At 34.4% G+C, this 17,010-nt stretch overlaps 5 protein-coding genes across 16 annotated transcripts in view; 2 read left to right on the top strand and 3 right to left on the bottom strand.

The window, feature by feature from the left end:
• The window catches only part of Mef2 (myocyte enhancer factor 2), a 68,272-nt gene extending 66,082 nt beyond the window's left edge, over positions 1 to 2,190 (bottom strand). For 4 of the 6 annotated variants that reach the window (XM_070654951.1, XM_070654958.1, XM_070654956.1 and 1 more), the window contains exon 1: positions 465 to 1,064. The gene's annotated coding sequence lies outside the window, so the exon portion shown is untranslated. Of the gene's footprint in view, positions 1 to 464; positions 1,065 to 1,286; positions 1,389 to 2,063 lie in introns of those variants that run through there. The other 2 variants (XM_070654952.1, XM_070654953.1) reach the window with 2 other exon arrangements.
• Positions 242 to 6,093, top strand: LOC139101646 (protein mono-ADP-ribosyltransferase PARP16-like). Of its 4 annotated transcripts, none has more exons than XM_070654963.1 (7): positions 242 to 430; positions 3,950 to 4,297; positions 4,362 to 4,517; positions 4,626 to 4,835; positions 4,959 to 5,124; positions 5,217 to 5,349; positions 5,428 to 6,093. In XM_070654963.1, the coding sequence occupies exons 2-7, from the start codon at positions 3,962 to 3,964 to the stop codon at positions 5,585 to 5,587; spliced, it is 1,161 nt and encodes a 386-aa protein (XP_070511064.1). In that variant the 5' UTR covers positions 242 to 430; positions 3,950 to 3,961; the 3' UTR covers positions 5,588 to 6,093. The 4 variants fall into 4 exon arrangements, with proteins under 4 accessions (XP_070511064.1, XP_070511062.1, XP_070511063.1 ...); XM_070654961.1 differs by lacking the exon at positions 242 to 430 and adding an exon at positions 2,576 to 2,926; XM_070654962.1 differs by lacking the exon at positions 242 to 430 and adding an exon at positions 2,967 to 3,537.
• Positions 5,846 to 7,852, bottom strand: LOC139101648 (vacuolar protein sorting-associated protein 26C). 3 transcript variants are annotated; one of them, XM_070654966.1, is made up of 7 exons: positions 7,588 to 7,849; positions 7,274 to 7,469; positions 7,067 to 7,210; positions 6,519 to 6,911; positions 6,357 to 6,453; positions 6,144 to 6,269; positions 5,846 to 6,065 (listed from the first exon to the last, which is right to left on the bottom strand). In XM_070654966.1, the coding sequence occupies exons 2-7, from the start codon at positions 7,328 to 7,330 to the stop codon at positions 5,983 to 5,985; spliced, it is 900 nt and encodes a 299-aa protein (XP_070511067.1). In that variant the 5' UTR covers positions 7,331 to 7,469; positions 7,588 to 7,849; the 3' UTR covers positions 5,846 to 5,982. The 3 variants fall into 3 exon arrangements, with proteins under 3 accessions (XP_070511067.1, XP_070511066.1, XP_070511065.1); XM_070654965.1 differs by having other exon boundaries at positions 5,846 to 6,269; positions 7,274 to 7,477; positions 7,588 to 7,852; XM_070654964.1 differs by having other exon boundaries at positions 5,846 to 6,269; positions 7,588 to 7,852.
• A 143-nt stretch (positions 7,853 to 7,995) lies between these two features.
• On the top strand, positions 7,996 to 10,597 carry LOC139101645 (G2/mitotic-specific cyclin-B-like). The gene is made up of 5 exons (XM_070654959.1): positions 7,996 to 8,184; positions 8,683 to 9,285; positions 9,360 to 9,599; positions 9,719 to 9,837; positions 9,899 to 10,597. The coding sequence occupies exons 1-5, from the start codon at positions 8,155 to 8,157 to the stop codon at positions 10,158 to 10,160; spliced, it is 1,254 nt and encodes a 417-aa protein (XP_070511060.1). The 5' UTR covers positions 7,996 to 8,154; the 3' UTR covers positions 10,161 to 10,597.
• Positions 10,598 to 10,848: 251 nt separating this feature from the next.
• Positions 10,849 to 16,905, bottom strand: Elp1 (elongator complex protein 1). Of its 2 annotated transcripts, XM_070654946.1 has the most exons (13): positions 16,740 to 16,905; positions 16,096 to 16,632; positions 15,593 to 16,012; positions 15,027 to 15,521; positions 14,702 to 14,937; positions 14,215 to 14,630; positions 13,037 to 14,144; positions 12,714 to 12,907; positions 12,219 to 12,483; positions 11,917 to 12,053; positions 11,622 to 11,776; positions 11,487 to 11,550; positions 10,849 to 11,418 (listed from the first exon to the last, which is right to left on the bottom strand). In XM_070654946.1, exons 2-13 carry the CDS (start codon positions 16,537 to 16,539, stop codon positions 11,357 to 11,359), a joined length of 3,996 nt encoding a protein of 1,331 aa, XP_070511047.1. In that variant the 5' UTR covers positions 16,540 to 16,632; positions 16,740 to 16,905; the 3' UTR covers positions 10,849 to 11,356. The 2 variants fall into 2 exon arrangements, with proteins under 2 accessions (XP_070511047.1, XP_070511048.1); XM_070654947.1 differs by lacking the exons at positions 10,849 to 11,418; positions 11,487 to 11,550; positions 11,622 to 11,776; positions 11,917 to 12,053; positions 12,219 to 12,483 and adding an exon at positions 12,501 to 12,629.
• Positions 16,906 to 17,010: the final 105 nt, after the last annotated feature.

Raw genomic sequence — 17,010 nt, 5'->3', positions numbered from 1 at the left:
TCCAGTGTCGCGCGCTCGCGAGGAGGATCAATAGATCTCGCGGCGGATGCGTCCCGACGGCGCGCGCGACCTTCGGGCAGAGATGCCTCTTCGCGCTCGCTCTTTCGGTCGTTCTTTCTCTCCGGGCTTCGTTTCGCGGTCCATCGAAATTCGAGACCGAGACGTGACCGCGCGCGAGCGTGTGGGTGCCTGCGTGAGCGCGCGACCGCGTAGCAGCAGTCGCCGTACACTCACGCAAGCACGCACGCACGCACGCACCCGGGAACGTGTGCGGGTGGGCGCGAATGTAACGCGAGGACGTACGTATGTGTGCGTATCGAGTAAGCGAGCGCGCGTGTGTGCGTACACGCTCGAGTGCGCGCGCGGGTGTGCGCACTAAGCGAAGGCCATGTCCGACAGGCCACTTTGTGACTGATGACTTTTGAAAAAGGTAAACAGGCGATAGAAGATGGTTTGGTACTCACGTTTTTCCGAGTCGGCGGTCCAGCCGCTCCCACGCGGATCTCCCCCGTCGTCGTGTTGGCGCACGTCCCGGCGATTATTTGATCTTGCACTGCAACATTATTGTGCGTCCAGTAAGGAAAAAAAAATAACCGTAGAGGAGAGAGGCAACGGGGGGAGGTGAGGGACAGAAGGAGACTGAGCACGCGAGCGCGAAGCCGGGAGAGCGAGAGTAACGTCGTCCGATCGGGAAAACGCAGGCGAGAGAGACGGAGATAGGAGAAAGACTCCGCGGGGTAGAGGGAAGAGCGAGCGGGGGCAGGGGGGAGAGGAAAAAGGCACGCACCGAGAGCGTTTGGTTTGATCAAAAGCACAATTTTCGTGACGTCATCGGCGGTCGGGCATGCGCTCAAGTATTTCGGTGATTTTCCACGCACGGCGAGACACGTGCGGCGAGTCGGTCGACGCCACTGCTGCTACCGTACACAACACTACATATCGCTAAGAAACGCGCGGCATTATCGCGTCGAAGCGGCGACCACGAGCTTCCACAAATACCGAGCGCGATTCGCGAGCACCACCGCTGCCGACATCTATCCATCCACTCCCACTTGTTAGGTGACGTACCCTGACGTCACCGATAGTTTACCTTGAAGCCGCGTGACATTGAGCGGCAGGCCGGCCAATCGCGCCGCCGCAAATATCCCACTTGGCCGGTCTAACGAGGTGTCGGATTTTCACTGCACGCGACGGCCGTCCGATCGCGACCTCGTCCGAGCCGTTGATACTCGGATCAGTTTGAACTTCTCGCCGAGCCCGTCCGACGAAGCGATTAAATTAATTACCTCTGATGCAACCGGCAAAGTCGCTTTCCAAAAATTTTTTACTCCAGCTCATCTCCACGAGTCGAGTCTTCCGAGCGAGCGTCATTTTCGAAAGTCTTCTTTCTGTGAAATAAATTTTAATTAATGTAGCGCCCTGCATTTTCTCTTTAAAGAACGGAAATGGACGTTTAATTAGATTATTATACAACTTTTCTGGGACGATTTCGAGCACGCTAATTTATGCGGCGTTATTGCAGAAAAAAAGCGGGGAGAATAAATAAACTGGGAAAGATTAGGCGCGGATCGCGGAGGACGTCGAGATTCAAGTATAACTTTACAAGCTCCGGAGCAGCATACACACGTCCAACGTGCGTCTTATCGCGGATTAATCACCTTCGTGCCCAGAACAGAAAGATCAAGTCGATATCCTCGCGACTGTGATTATTTCGACGTATTCTCCGCGGAGCGCGCGGGTAACCCTTCCGCTCGTAATAGAGGACAAAGTGCCCGTCATTAACATATCGCGATCTCGTATCATTAATGCCCCGGCGATATTTATCAAGTCGTTATACCCTTGAGAGAAAAAAAAATATAGGGAGTCGGTATTTTAAGAACGCGATAAATGATATTTTCACGGCTAAATTCCAGAACTGACGAAACGCGAATCCGTACGACGACGTCCAAGAAGCGTTGCCAGAATTTCCTTCGCGAGGAACTACGTTTTAGTGGAGCGAGGATAAAGAGATTATCCCTACGGTGCCAGATATGATAATTTTGATCCATTAAATTCATATTTACCTGTGTTTAAAACCCATTTGTAGCGGCTGTCTGCAATTTTCTATGCGACGATCGTTGGCGTTTTAACACCGTGAACTTACACGCTTATCGAAGCACTTAACCTTACTCGGCTGAACGTACTAATGGTTCCGCGTACGCTATTCTTTTCTTTACGTTTTAAATACGTTAATTTTTTTTTATACGCATGTGCGCTCGATTCAAGAATTTTCTCACGACGGCGCGCAATATGTTTCTTTTTTTTTCTTTAAAGGAGAAGGCGTGCCGTCTCGTCGGCATCGCGCGTACGTCATTCGCACGGCGGCGTGATGTAAGACGGGCGCTAAACTGCAGCTCGTGTTTCTCGTGCTAACCGGTAATAAACGCGTATTCACACGAAACCCCGGCGCGACGCGACATTTGTATGCATAATCCCGATCGAGATCAGAAAATCCGCGATACCACTCGCGCCTGCAATAACGCGCGTTCCCGCAGAAAGTGGAAGCCTTAAGGATATCGCGCCGCGACTTAATTATTTCTACCGGGTTTCCAAAGTGGGGGAAAGGGAAAGAGGAATTTCAGCATTCTAACAAAATCTAATTACTTTGTTTTTTTTCTCTTTAAATTCAAACCTTTACGATGCAGTCAGTTTTAATTTTTTTTATATTAAAACTTTTTCTTTCTTTCTTTTTTGTAATCGGACACTGGGTATAAAATGCATAGCCAATTGCCTGACGTCCTTCCTCCTTTCTTGCATTTTATCGTTTATCACGGAAAATACGCAGCGGGGAACAAACGAAAGCGAAGAAACAAACGAAAAGCGAATGTATGTCTATGGCACAAGTCGCAAGAAGCATTGGAAACATGTTCACGATTCCTTTTCTGAGGTAAATTTCTTGTAAAACAAAATTTTAAAAAATTTACATAGACTGATAATAGAAGAGCTCCATGCGCGGTTCATTAATCCGATCGTTTTTAATAACTGATAAGATTGCGAATATATCGAGAATCAGAAGATGAATGCTAGACATTGTGAGTATGTCACGAACAAATAATCTTTTGTAAAAACTTGTGTTATAACGTCGAGAGCGAATAAATTCATATAGAAATCGTTGGTTTGATGTAACATAATTCAAGTAATATTAAGGTTTTAAAAAATTATTTTTTTTTTTTTTAATTATTAATCACAATTTCGAATATTAATTTCGACAATAATATAATTTTCTTATGACCACACATGATCCATTGTTGATTTATATATCGTAGAGCGCTACGTTTGAGTATTTTTTTCTATTTGTAAGTTTTTCTTGTACATAAGTAACATAACATAACCATACCGATGTGTCGCGTCATCTATGCGCGCCTTTAAATACGCTGTGCGTTGTCAGATATTCGCATAGACGAGGAATATCCCTAAAAGACTTAAGAATTCAATACGTTGTTTTCGATTAGATATTATGCATACACTTGTTATTTTTACAACATCGTAAACGCCACGGTAATGTCCACTCGCTCATATTGAAACATTTGTTATTGTTAAAATGTCCCTCCTTCCCCTCTCCCCATGCTAGCGAAGCCAATTTGCAACAAGTAAAAAAATAATGGTGCGTCATTGTGCGACTTCTATAATATATGGTAAATTAACTTTCAGTGATACGTTTATCTTGAAGTTTTTTATATATTTTGTTCATAGCTCTTTTTTTTTTTTTTTATACCTTTTGCAAGTGCTTAGATAACTTTGTAACTGATAGTGAAACAATATTTTATATTACGTCATATGTGCTGATTTACTGAAGATGGTATAATGATTATAGGGCAGCTAGATTTACATATGTTAATTTGATAAGTTGTAATGTAGTATTGTAAGGATTAAAATTAATTAAATACATTATATTGTATTTTGTTTACAGATATGAGATCTAATGAATGAAATAATGGCATATTCTAGTCAAAATTATGAGGCATCTAAAGGTGCCAAAGCAAAACCGAATGGACAATGTGACATTCTAGGAGAAAAGACTGCAACTAAGACTGGCTTAGATATATTATATACATCACGGATAGACTCCAATGTAACCAATGAAGATGTTGAGAAAAAGATATCATTGTTGAAACATTTATTAGAGAAAGATCCAAAAGCTGCAGACTTAAAATGGTCCCTTTTTGTGGCAGCATCTAATACTTACCGTTTTGACAGTTGCTTAAAACCATTTCCACCCATGTATATTAAAAATGAATACAAGGATATTGAAGCTTTGGTACTGTTGCTGATATTTGTAAAACAATTTATAATATTTATTTTATACGTTACTTTCTCTGCAGAGAAGAGCCATAGAATCAGTCCCTCCTTTACCCGTGATATGCAAAGAGCTTGGGGTCACTAATGCTTATCAGAATTATGGTGAAACAATAGAATTATTATATTGGGTATTATTACGATTGCGAGATCCATATATCAAAAGTGTTCAAAAAGAAGGTGTAAGTTTGCATATTATAATTTTTAAGATTTTAAAACTTGTAAGCAAATATTCTAAATCCATACTGCAGTATGATACAAAATACTTTAAGTACATTTTTACATTACAGTATAATTCCATATTGAGAAAAGTGCCATTGGAGGTGCCAGTTGCAGCTCCAAACCTTATATTTCAAGTAGTAAGTGCAAAGCAATCTGCAGCAGAAGAAAAATGGAACTCGAGTGCTAAAGATCATTCAACATTTTATGCCTATCACGGCAGCCGTTTGGAAAACTTTCATTCCATTGTGCATTACGGTTTACAACAAAACATGTGCAAAGTACATTAAATTTATATTAACTTGACGAATTATTTCTATTTTTGTACATCTTTTTTTTTTTTTTTTTTTTATACCGCCAAGTTAACAAAAAATCAATGTGCATTTTTTTTTTAATTATTTTAGAGATCAGAGTTTGGCAAAGGGATATACTTTTCAAGTGAATTAGGAGTAAGCTTACCGTACAGTCCTGTGGGTTATGGCTGGGGAGGTAGTCTTCTTGGAAGTGAAATAAGTTGTATAGCTCTCTGTGAGCTTATTGATCATCCTGACATAAAAAGAGGTGATTCAAGTAAGTATAAAAAATATATCTATGCAAGTGATAATAATTTATAGCGTTTCAAGATTTAAAGAATAAATTACTATAATAATTTTATGTTTTAGGAGACAATGCACAAAATATGTTGAGTGATTCAGTTGGTGGAAGAATACCAGACAAGTATTTCGTAGTGACAAACAGCGATTTAGTAAGAATACGCTATTTGCTTATTTATACTCAAGATCTTCACTCAACTAGGTAAGTTGTGCGTGATATAACGTTAATTGAGGTTTATATAGTCACGCAATTATTGCTATAAACGTCTTACGTCTTCAGTACCACTGATAATACGGGATTCCTGGCATGGTTCAAGCAACACAAATTGCTGACGTTTGTACTTGGCTACGTCGTGCTGTTAGCTTCGGTCGGACTAACACAGAATAAACAAGTAGAGAAATATTATAGGTTATTCATTCAAAAAGCAGGATTCGAATAAAAGAAGAATTTGAATGCAAATTTATGCATTTCAAGATTGCTAAAAATCTTGACGTAAAAGGTTGCAAATGTCACATCTTTGTAAAATTGGGTTCCATTTGCCAAGATCAATATCGTCGTCGATCAATAGCGCCGTAAAAAAAATTACAAACGTTTTAAAAATATACGTAAAGGAAACACCTTTTTAAAGGCATTTTTAAATTTGCATTTATGACCTTTTTATGTCGGGTCTTGGTTACAACAAACTCGTCCACTGGTGCGCTTTGTACGAAATCATTATCTTTTATATAAATTTTTTTTAATACATGTGGTAATTAATAAATATTTTATATGACAAAGATTTATATATACAAACATACTATTTTACTAAGTATTTTTACTTATTCTATATATTTTTCAATATCGCGATAATATAATAGGAAAGTTCTCAGTGACCAAATAATCGTCTTCAAATACAACGATAAGATTTACCTCGAATTCTAGAAAAATAAAAAGAATACATTGTAATTTTGTAATTTGTATTTCTGTTTTATTAACTGCCGCAATAGTGTCCTTACCAACTTTAAAGTTGCTTGTGCTCAAAGTGGGGCATGTAAATAACCTTGGAAATATCATATAAATCGGAATAGCAAGATTTGTGCAAGCATTGCCTTCGCCGATTTGTATATTTTGTATCTCTGTCGCTAAAAAGGTATATTTTTGTCAATTTTTATTTTTCTTATAAAAGTATATTTATTTTTACATAAACCTAGCGTTTAATGTATACTTGCCATCTCTAGAATATCCTTCCACACATCCACAAGTTTCTACCCTCACTAGCTGCAACTCTATGGATTTTATAACAGTCTCGCAGTGTTCGATCACCACCTGTAGATAATAAATTAATTAATATGATGATATTCTGAATAATAATGACAAAATAAAATACCTACTTCTCCTGTCAAGGGTTCGGAAAGTTTGCAATATAAAGAATCCAATCTTCCCGAAATGCAGAACTTTGGGACATTTTGTCTGTCTCGTGTATTTTGCAGAGACTCTGGCATTATTTTAAAAAATACGATTTTACTGTGATCCTTTTCCATTTTGGCGCTTGTTTTATCTTCGACTATAAACTCGAGTGACTTGCTCACATCTTTCGCGAGGAAGCTCCTTTTTATATCGCAACGTATCAGATATTGTATATTTACAAAAACGCCGTGGTACGTTTCGTAGAGAGATTTGTTTCCTCTTGGCTTTAATGGCAATTCAAATGGTATTTCCGTTTTGCCACTAGGAATTTTTCCTGACGGAGCTACGTCTAGCGTATACTGTACCAATTGTATTGGCTGAAAACAATTATAATTTACATGATAAAACGTTAAAAAAAAACGTTTTATTCACTATATTTGCAATAAAAAAAAAAAAAAAAAAATATATAAAATTTGCGGAAAATAAATAATTAAAGTTTCTTCACATCGATATATAAAACGAAATACCTCACCTTAACGGAATTATAAAATGCTTCGAAGATACCGACATTTTTTGAACTAAGCTGCAAATTCACCGAGCCCTCCATCGTAAGAAATATGCCATCGTGCTTTACGTCGGAGTTGGTTTTTAATAATATCAAGCCGGCAACCACCTCCTGAAAATAATCTGTGTTAATTTCGAATATAGTTTTATAGAAATACAATAAAATAAAACTAACCCCTTCGTGATATATTTTGCTCGCTCGTTTCAGTTTTATGTCTATGTTGATAGACATATTGTTTCGCAATTGTTCTCCAATGCTTGTTAAAAAACGCAAACGAGGTAGCTCGTTAGTTACGAGAAGTCACAAAATTAATCGATGATTAGAATTGCGCCCAACGTTCAATTAATTTCTTTAATTAATTCTATTTCACCTGCAATACTCAATAAAAAAAAGAAAAAAAAAGACGATATATTATTCACATACATTATTCGCTTGGCGAGCGCAGAAATTTCAGCGGACAGCTGTCGCGAGCGTCACAAATGACTTACAATCAGCTGTTCGTCACATGCTCGGACTGTACAGAGCGTACAGAGCTCGTGGAGAGTCGCAAGCTTGAGAACATTACCGGCAATCATAAATTAATAAAAGATAACTGAAGAATTTTCCTTTCTTACTTAGAATACGAAATAATTCCAATTTTACATCCCTTTTTTTTCGCTCTTGATACATCGATCGATCACCGTTTACTTGGGTATATTATACCCAAGCTCCCGCTTTACTTCGTGGCCTAACCTAAGCCTTCGCTCGATAAACCGCCACTTTTTCCACCACCAAGAGCCCCCCCGAGTGCTTCCAGCGGCAGAGGGACACTTCCTGTCAGATGACCGGCCCGCCAATTAGGCGGCAGCGATCTACGATCTCCGTTCTGAGCGCGCACGCGTGGACGTCACGGCAACTTCTCAGCTTAAGGGCAAACAAATTCAAATCGACAAAGTCGTTACGCGAGAGCTGAACCCTCCCGGCTCGACCTGTGCAGCTCACTTCTCGAACGAAGGGACGGAGGATTCGTGGTTTGCGACGAAAACGAGAGTGTCCCCGCACGATCGCAACTAACCATGGCGACGAGAAACCGGACCGCAATCACGGTGAGCACAAGCATTTTTATCTGGCGATCGCGAAATGCAGGGCGGAGGCACCGACAACGGTCCTCGATACCTGACATCTTTAAATGTCTCCTCGTGTACTTAAATGTCCACGGGATTACGCGTTCCCGCGAACTCGTATACCGGGAGGAGCTCGAGGAACGGGCAGAGACGCGAGCAAGGCACGGAAAAATAGAAATAAGTAGGAAGCCTCTCTCATTGTCAAGCGTTATTTATACGGCATCGACGAACGAAGGCTCGTTTAAGCATCGACAGCGTAAATTCCTTAAATAAATTTTTCTCGAGCTTTTCGTCACTTTTTTTTTTATACGCTCCCCGATTTTGTGCACGTTTTCACCATATGCTGAATTAAGAAAATATCCTATACTAGGAAAGGATGTACATTTTTCTACAAGAACTTTGGAGATATATATATATATATACATATAAATTTAATTTAATCTTTAAAATTTCTCTTATTTTGCCTATTATATATTTTAGGTGCCCAATGCAAAGGAAAATATCAGAAATACAAAGCCCTCTGTAGTTCCACCAGCTAAAGGGAAAAGAGCAGTGCTTGGTGAAATAAGTAATAAAGTTAACACATTAAGAGGGGTTGAGCCTATCGATAGGAGTAGTTTATTACAAAAGAAGAAGGTAGTAAACAAGGTGCTAGCAACAAAGCCAGCAGTAAATGTATCAGAGAAGCCACCAGTACAAATTGTAAAACCAGTTGTAAAATCGTCATCCATCACCAATGTAAATAATGCAACCAACTTAATTGATCAGCAGTCTAATGCTAATGTTAGTCAAAAGAGAGAAGGGAAGGATTCGTTTTCGAGTGATCTATTACAGTTTGAAGACATTGATGAGCAAGACAAGAATAATCCCAGTCTAGTTTCTCTCTATACTAATGATATACATGACTACTTAAGGACATTAGAGAAAAAATTTCCCATTAAAAAAGCATATTTAGCGGGTCAGGAAGTTACTCCAAAGATGAGATCTGTGCTAGTAGATTGGTTGGTAGAGGTACACGAACAATTTCGATTGATGCAAGAAACGTTGTACCTCACCATTGCAATTATTGATCGCTTTTTACAAGTAAGACACAAATAATAAGTCGTATTAGAAATATATATTTTATGTATACCTGTAACTATATTCTGTTTGTACAGCTTTACCGAACTATAGATCGAAAGAAATTACAGCTGGTAGGTGTAACGGCTATGTATATCGCTAGCAAATATGAAGAAATGTATTCGCCAGACATAAGTGATTTTGTATATATCACAGACAAGGCATATTCAAAAAAAGATATTTTAAACATGGAAATGCTCATTGTGAAAACCTTGGACTATTCGTTCGGGCGACCTTTACCGCTGCATTTTCTTCGAAGATACAGCAAAGCTGGAAAAGTGTGTACCCTGATAGTTGAAATTTTTATTTTTATTTTATTGCTTTAATTTTATTATATATATATATATATAACTAACGTTGTAACTTTGCATTATAAAACGAAATAATTGATTTCAAGGCGCTCCCTATACATCACACAATGGCCAAGTATTTTCTTGAGCAAAGTTTGGTCCATTACGAAATGTGTCATTATCCACCTAGTTTGATCGCTGCAGCAGCATTATATCTAGCATTTTTGTAAGTATCTTACGTTACGTCGTCCGTGCGACATAGTCAATTAATGAATAAATAATTGCAGAGTTATTGGAAATGATGAAGAAGACGAAGGTAAAGTTATCTGGACTGATACTCTAGCATACTACAGCACTTACTCCAAGGACGATGTGTTACCTGCAGTGCGTGATATAGCTGCCATAATAAATAAAGCAGAAGATAGTAAATATCAAGCTGTAAGAAAGAAGTACGTCCATCTAAAATACATGAAAATTAGTATTCGACCAGAGCTTAAGTCACCTATAATGCTTTCCATTGCAGCAAAAAGTGACGAGTCAAATTTGTAATAGAAAAAATAGAACTTATTTGTGAATTTACTATAATTTTGAAATATTTTTCAATAAGACTTTTATTTATCGCATTAAATGTTATATCGATAAATATAATTATATAAACATTGTAGTTCGTGAAATTACCTCTTTTAAAAAATGATTTAGATAAATAACAGGTAAAAAAGACTATCACAAAATAACATTGTAAATGGTAAACATTTAATGCATAAATTTCTTATTGAAAATTATATTATTTAGTCATTTAATAAGAAACAATAACGCGTATTTAGAGCTTTATATAACTCGTTTGTTATTATGCATGAAAATTTAGTCGGGTAATACTGATGGATTTTATTTTGGACTGCTGTAGTGAAACTACTAGGTATAGCGGAAACATAAAACGCATCTTTTATAATGAAATATTAAATAAAGCTTTTAGTTTTTATTCCTAGCTGATTATAATATTTTACTTTTGATATATGTCCTACATAAATACTTTTAATGCTGCCTATAAAAATATGTGAGTATTCTAAAACATATTTCATTTTTTTTCCTTATGTTTTTATATCCATATTTTCAAATATAATCTATCTTAATTAATATGGGAATTTATCGTCAAGTCTTTTGATTGCTATTTTAAAACGTAAATTGGATAAAAGTTGTGTGTATGAAAGTGAGGTGTAATAATTTTTGGAGGTTCATATATTTCTTAGGAAATTTTTATCAATTTAGAGATAAACAATTGTTCTTTAATTTTACATTTTATATTACGTCTATATTCAATAATATGTATATAAAAGAACTAGTATATAAGTATTTTACGCATACATAAAACAAGATCAAATTTTATATTGTTAAGTAATCCAAATTTTAACTTTTCTAAATTTAGATGTTTAATATATGCATAACTTTATTTTAAGATTGAATACAAACTGCTATTATATGTAGACCTAATAGTTAGAAAGTATAACGATATAGATTAAATTGCTAATTCTATATGCACACCTACCCATCTTTGTAAATAAATAACTGAATTACTGCAATGGATCTTCATTATTGTAATTATTATATCTTGCATTTGTTATGTAATGTTATAACTTTTCTTTGTATTCATATACTGACATAACGTTGAAAAAGAAAATTGTTCTATTTATTAATTTTTTATTACTTTATAAATGTTCATATTTTTTAATAATTATTTAAGAAAAGAATTAAAAAATGGTCGGCATATGTGGTATTGTCTCAGCTTCCGGTGGGCACACTATAAAGCGTTCTATAAAATTAAAAGCAAAATAATATCAAAAACAATGAATGTAAAAATTTATCGTATTTTCTGCTTACCTATTAATTTAATGGGTGCTAGCATTACTTGCAATTCAGCTTGCGTGTAATTTCCGTTTTTTTCCTGTAAATAAGTTAAGAAATGTAAAACGCAAGTTAAAAATAGTTGAAATATTTTTTTATACAATTACATACTATATCAGATAAACTTGAAGGAGCTAATTTATTCCAGATTTCAGCTTTACTACTTTCGACCATTTGAAAAAATTCTCTTTCTTCGTTCAAGATCTTTTTTGCGCTTTCATCATATTCGAATCGTATTAATGTGTGAACTAGCTGACACCATTCAACTGTAAATAAAAATCATAATTCTAAAATATAAAATAAATTTAAATTAAGTATATATAACGAAAAAATATATTCCACGATTCTTTTCTTCAATAGTGTTACGCTGTAAATTTGTTATTATATATTATTTCTATGGACAAACCTCTACTTTTATATGCATTGTTAATGATTTGGTAAAGGGCATGTATTAAGCTTAAATCTTCAAACATACTGCCTTCCTTCAAACTGAAGAGTTTTCTTTCTTGTTTTCTACGGTTTTTACTAGATCGATAGCTTTTGCTAAAAAAAAAAAAAGTTTCTTTATTATATATATATAAATAAAAATTATATATAGAAAATAAAGTTTATATATAAAGACAAGATACGTAATTAGAAATTTAATTTATATCATAATGCTAGTTTTCTTTATCATTAACAGACGAAATTAAAAAATATATTAATCACCTCGAAACTAAAGATGTTCGCGTTATTCGACTTGAAGTGGAATCTGCAATACTCATCGTATCACTAATGGTATCTGGAATTTCTTTATTAGATTCCGGATTATCGTCATAGATTTTTCCATTAAAAAATTGTTTTTCTTTATCTTTAATATCTGTTCTCACTATAGCAAGACGTGTTTTATATTTAAGAAAATCTTCCTTCATTTTAATCAATTGTGAAATTACATGCTCTGTATGTTCTTTTATTCCAGGCTTAATATGTGTTTCTGAAAAAAGAAAAAAAATTAGAGAAATATAATTAAATTTTAATTTTGGTATAAATTATGCCATATGTATATATAATATTTTTTTTTTTTTTTCGCTATTTCTGATCCACAGTGGAAAGTCGGTAATATGTAATTCAAGCCTCCTGCTGTCGATCATATATAATTATATATATAGATATATATATAACGTACTGAATATTAATTTACTTTACTATTAATTCTTTTCTAACCATTCAAATCTAAACGTTGAACATCAATTGCTATTCGTATTGCATTTTTCCAGCATCTTCCTTCACATAATACTGCAACTGCTTCTTCGGCATCATTTAAATAGTCTTTTAATATTACAGCTGCTTGTTGATATTTTCCTTCCGCTATCAAATATTTAGCTTGCGCTTTATAAAGTTTGTATAATCTGGCTGGACTGAAAAAAATTAATACTTATATAACATAGAGAGCGGCACAAAATATACATAATTAATTGTAACGATGAGAGAATTACGTTGTTTCATGCATGAAAAAGCATTATCATGAAAAAATTAAATATATCTACCTCACATTCATTTCTTTTGATATTATAATTACGTCTTCCCAATTATCACTTGAGTGGCTAAATGATTCTAAAGCTCTGTCAAGATAACCACCTCTGTAAAACATCATACCAGCTTCCGTATACTTGTTTTCACTCAATAAAAATTCTCCATATGCTTCAGCCACTTTTTTATAATCTGCCGTATTTTTTTCAAACAAGTTTATTGCAATCTTGTACAATTTTTGACTACGTATCAAATCTAAGCATTCTTCAAATTTATTTTTATCTTTCGACAAATATTCTAACGCTGTTTCAAAACGCTTAAGATGCATATTGATAGAATATTTCATATAATTTGGTCTAGATTCATCTAAACTTTTAAAATTATTCAGAAATGGAATGTATTCTTTGGGATCTTTCGACGATTTAGACGCTATAAACATTGCGAGTTCAAGATCATACATTCCTAATGCAGTGTCATATAATTTATTAATATCGACAAAATGCAATAAGCATTTTAGCGCCTCATAAGCGGATACAGTAGAAAAATGTGCCGACTTTTGTGAACTCTCCAAAATCTTCACTTGTTTTACTCTACTAAGAGCATTTTCCAATCCCTGTCTTTGTTGATTTTTCACGAAACTTATTAATATCGGTTGTATTAAATTATTTGCATTTTTATGTTTCTCCATAGCATCTCTTAATAATTTACAGACTTTATCCACTTTATTAACTGTAGTTTTGATACTTCTAACGTCAGATTGATCTGTGTAACAAAATTTGTACATCTTAACGGTGACATCAATATCTTGTAATTCTGACAGAAACAGATTCAGCCAATTCAATTTGTTATGCTGTATAATATCGTCTATAAATTTGTGCACATTATCCAGAAATAATTGTGGATTATGATCATATATTAAATTCAAGTTTATACGTTCTTTAGTCATCATGTCGAGTGCCGTCACATAATCACAGTTATTAAGGTAATGTTTTAGTATATGCACTGATAGTGCTCTTGGCTGTATACATTCTAAATTTCCTCTATGCATTTGTAGAATTACTTTCGATTCGTTTGGTATCGCCACTATTATACGAGAATCTTTTTCGAGTCGTCTGATATAAATATCTACAACAAAATTATTAAAATTACAAAAATATATTATACACAAGAGAAATTATGAAAAATATGCACTCACCTGAAAATAAAGTCTCTGCTATATCGTTATATTTATTTAACCAAGGTTTAACAGTTAAATCATGTTTACTTAGTTGCTTTATACCAGCTTCATTTAACAAAACACAAATCAATGTATGTTGCAGTGTTGTAAGAAGCATAAAATCAGAATGTACATAAAAACTTGTAATATTGTCTGCAATTTCTTTTCCATCAACTGAAAAATTATTTTCTTGAGATAGAGCAAGAATAACGTCTATCGAATCAATTTTGGTAACTTCCAGTTGAATGCTTGATTTAGGCACTGTTATAGTTATTTGTTTAAATGACCCATCTTGTGTGAATGTATATATTTGATCCTTTACTTTTATATAAGCTGTAGTTGAATCGGGAGAAGAAACTATATGTTCTATTGGATCACACAAATTATGAACTTCTCTATAAAAAAAAAAAAATTTTTTTAAATAGATATCGATGCATATATTTAATAACTTTGAAATACCACATACTGTATTTTCAGATGATCTTTACAATGTATCTCATCTAATGATAAAACACACAAGAGATTGAATTTTTCTATTGTTACAGAGAACAATATAATTTTTTCTGTAAACCATAAAAAATGATGCATATGATAGTAAAAGGCTTCTTTAATTTTTAAATTTGATTTATATATAAAATGATCTAGTGTCGTAACACCAATATTATAAGAGTTGATAATTTCGTATGTAAGCGTGAGGCATTCCTATAACATATAAAAATCATATATTGTAACAGCAATAGATTATATTTCATTATATTTATCTGTATCATAATTTTACAAGGATAATTTACCTTTTTCTGTTTGAAGAACGTCAGTTTATTATCGTAGGAAATCGTACAAAAGTCATTGCTGTTTGTTAATTGATTATTAATATTTGGGGCAAAAATAATTGCGTTCTGTGATTTGGAAATTTCTAAAGTTTGATGTGCCATTGGCGGCGGGATAACTCCATCTTTAAAATCAGTAACTAATATTTTATTTCCATCGATAACGCCACATACAACTCTATCATCTGAAGTTTTGCCTCTGCTGTGATCCCAGCACCAATTAAACGAGCAGCAAATAAAATGTTTTGCTGTTAAATAAATCAATTCCTTTTTATGAGGTTGATCTATTATACTATTCCACGTTACATATAGCAATGGATTTTCTGCAGAAAATATAAGAGTTTGTTTAAGATACCAATGAGCATTATTTTCAGTCCATAATTGTATTAGGGTGGCATTCGTTTCTAATTGATTACATACAACAGCCAAAATGTCTGATGACCAAAGCAAATCTTTTACCTGCAAGACATGTATTAAATAAAATTTGCAATTTTTTCATCAAAAATTATCGATTTCAATATCTAACATACCTTAACTTCTTGTGGTTTAAAAGGCAACAATAATTCCTTATATTTGAGGCCATTTTTCTCAAAAAATGTAATAAAATATTTGTCTACCAATATCCGACTTACTGCAATTATATTTCCCCAAGCTATACATTCTTCCAATCCATTAACATGTTCACTAGTATAGTATAAAACACCTTCTCTATTGAATATTTTAAACTGTCGAATTTTGGTTTCCTTATGTAGAAAATTAACAGCAAATAATGTACCATCTTCGCGCCAAGCAATACAAGTTTGACTATTATCATGCTCATTTGGAATCAGTTGTTCTTGTTTAGCTTGAGCAGCAGCTTTACCTACTGAACCATGAAACTGAGTTTCTTTTTTGCCCCAACCAACATTAATAAATTTGTTTAGTCCAAATTCTTCTGAATACAAATCCACCTATAAAACAAAATTAATATAATTCAACATTTAAATTAAAATTAATAGTAAAAATTAATGTTTGATTAAAAAAATTATATTACCTCTGACATTACTTGGAAATCTAATACCATAGTGATCACCATTCCTGCACCTGTTACAGCAGCAATGAGCTCATGATCTGGACTAAATTTGATACATTGTAGGCCACTGTTAAATCCTGTCACTATATTGTAATCAACACGAGTTGGATTTTTTATGTCAACTTTAGCAATATGGCCAGAGGCATAAGCACAATATATCTCCTGCAGAGTGATGCAGTACTCCATTGAAATCATATCATTGAAGGAGTATGAACTGTAGTCTACAACAGTAACTTCGCCTAAAATTGGCAGTACATACAGATTTTGATCCAACAGTATATAAAGATCATTGTTGCTTGGATTGATAACACATTTTACATATGACAAGAGTTCTTGATTAGTCTCTGTGTGTTTCAAAATATCAACACTTTTACAGTGCAACTGGTGAACTGTTAGATTTTTCATGATTGTTAATCGGCTCTGAGTAACAAACTTATTTCACTTTTACACGTGCCAAAACCAAATGCTTCGACACGTATGAGAGATATCTTTGCGGGCCTAGAAAGTATTAAACGATTTGTCTTCAAATTGGAGAAGAAAAAAATTGTTTAAATTATTAAATATACATACATGGTCAAAGTTGTTAAATTAATAAATAATTTTACCTCGAGATTTCACACTTTTTTCGGACCACGCGGTTAACACATGCGAACGAACAACTTACGTCAGCTGCAACAAAAACACACGCGAGCAGAGAGCCGTCATGAAACAAGATTCGATGAGTTTACAATGACCGGAACTTAATTAAATTTTTAATTTTCTCCATATGCAATCGTTTGTATTTTATTTGAAGATATTTGAATTGCAATTAAAATCATTTGTGAGTCATTCGTTTAATTATAATTAATTAATTTTTTGGTTGGAAGTTGGCCGAAA

The sequence above is a fragment of the Cardiocondyla obscurior genome, linkage group LG04 (genome assembly GCF_019399895.1).
Source record: "Cardiocondyla obscurior isolate alpha-2009 linkage group LG04, Cobs3.1, whole genome shotgun sequence".
Lineage (NCBI taxonomy): Eukaryota > Metazoa > Arthropoda > Insecta > Hymenoptera > Formicidae > Cardiocondyla > Cardiocondyla obscurior.
Note: the sequence above shows the minus strand (reverse complement) of the source record. Positions and strands in the feature narration are given on the sequence as shown.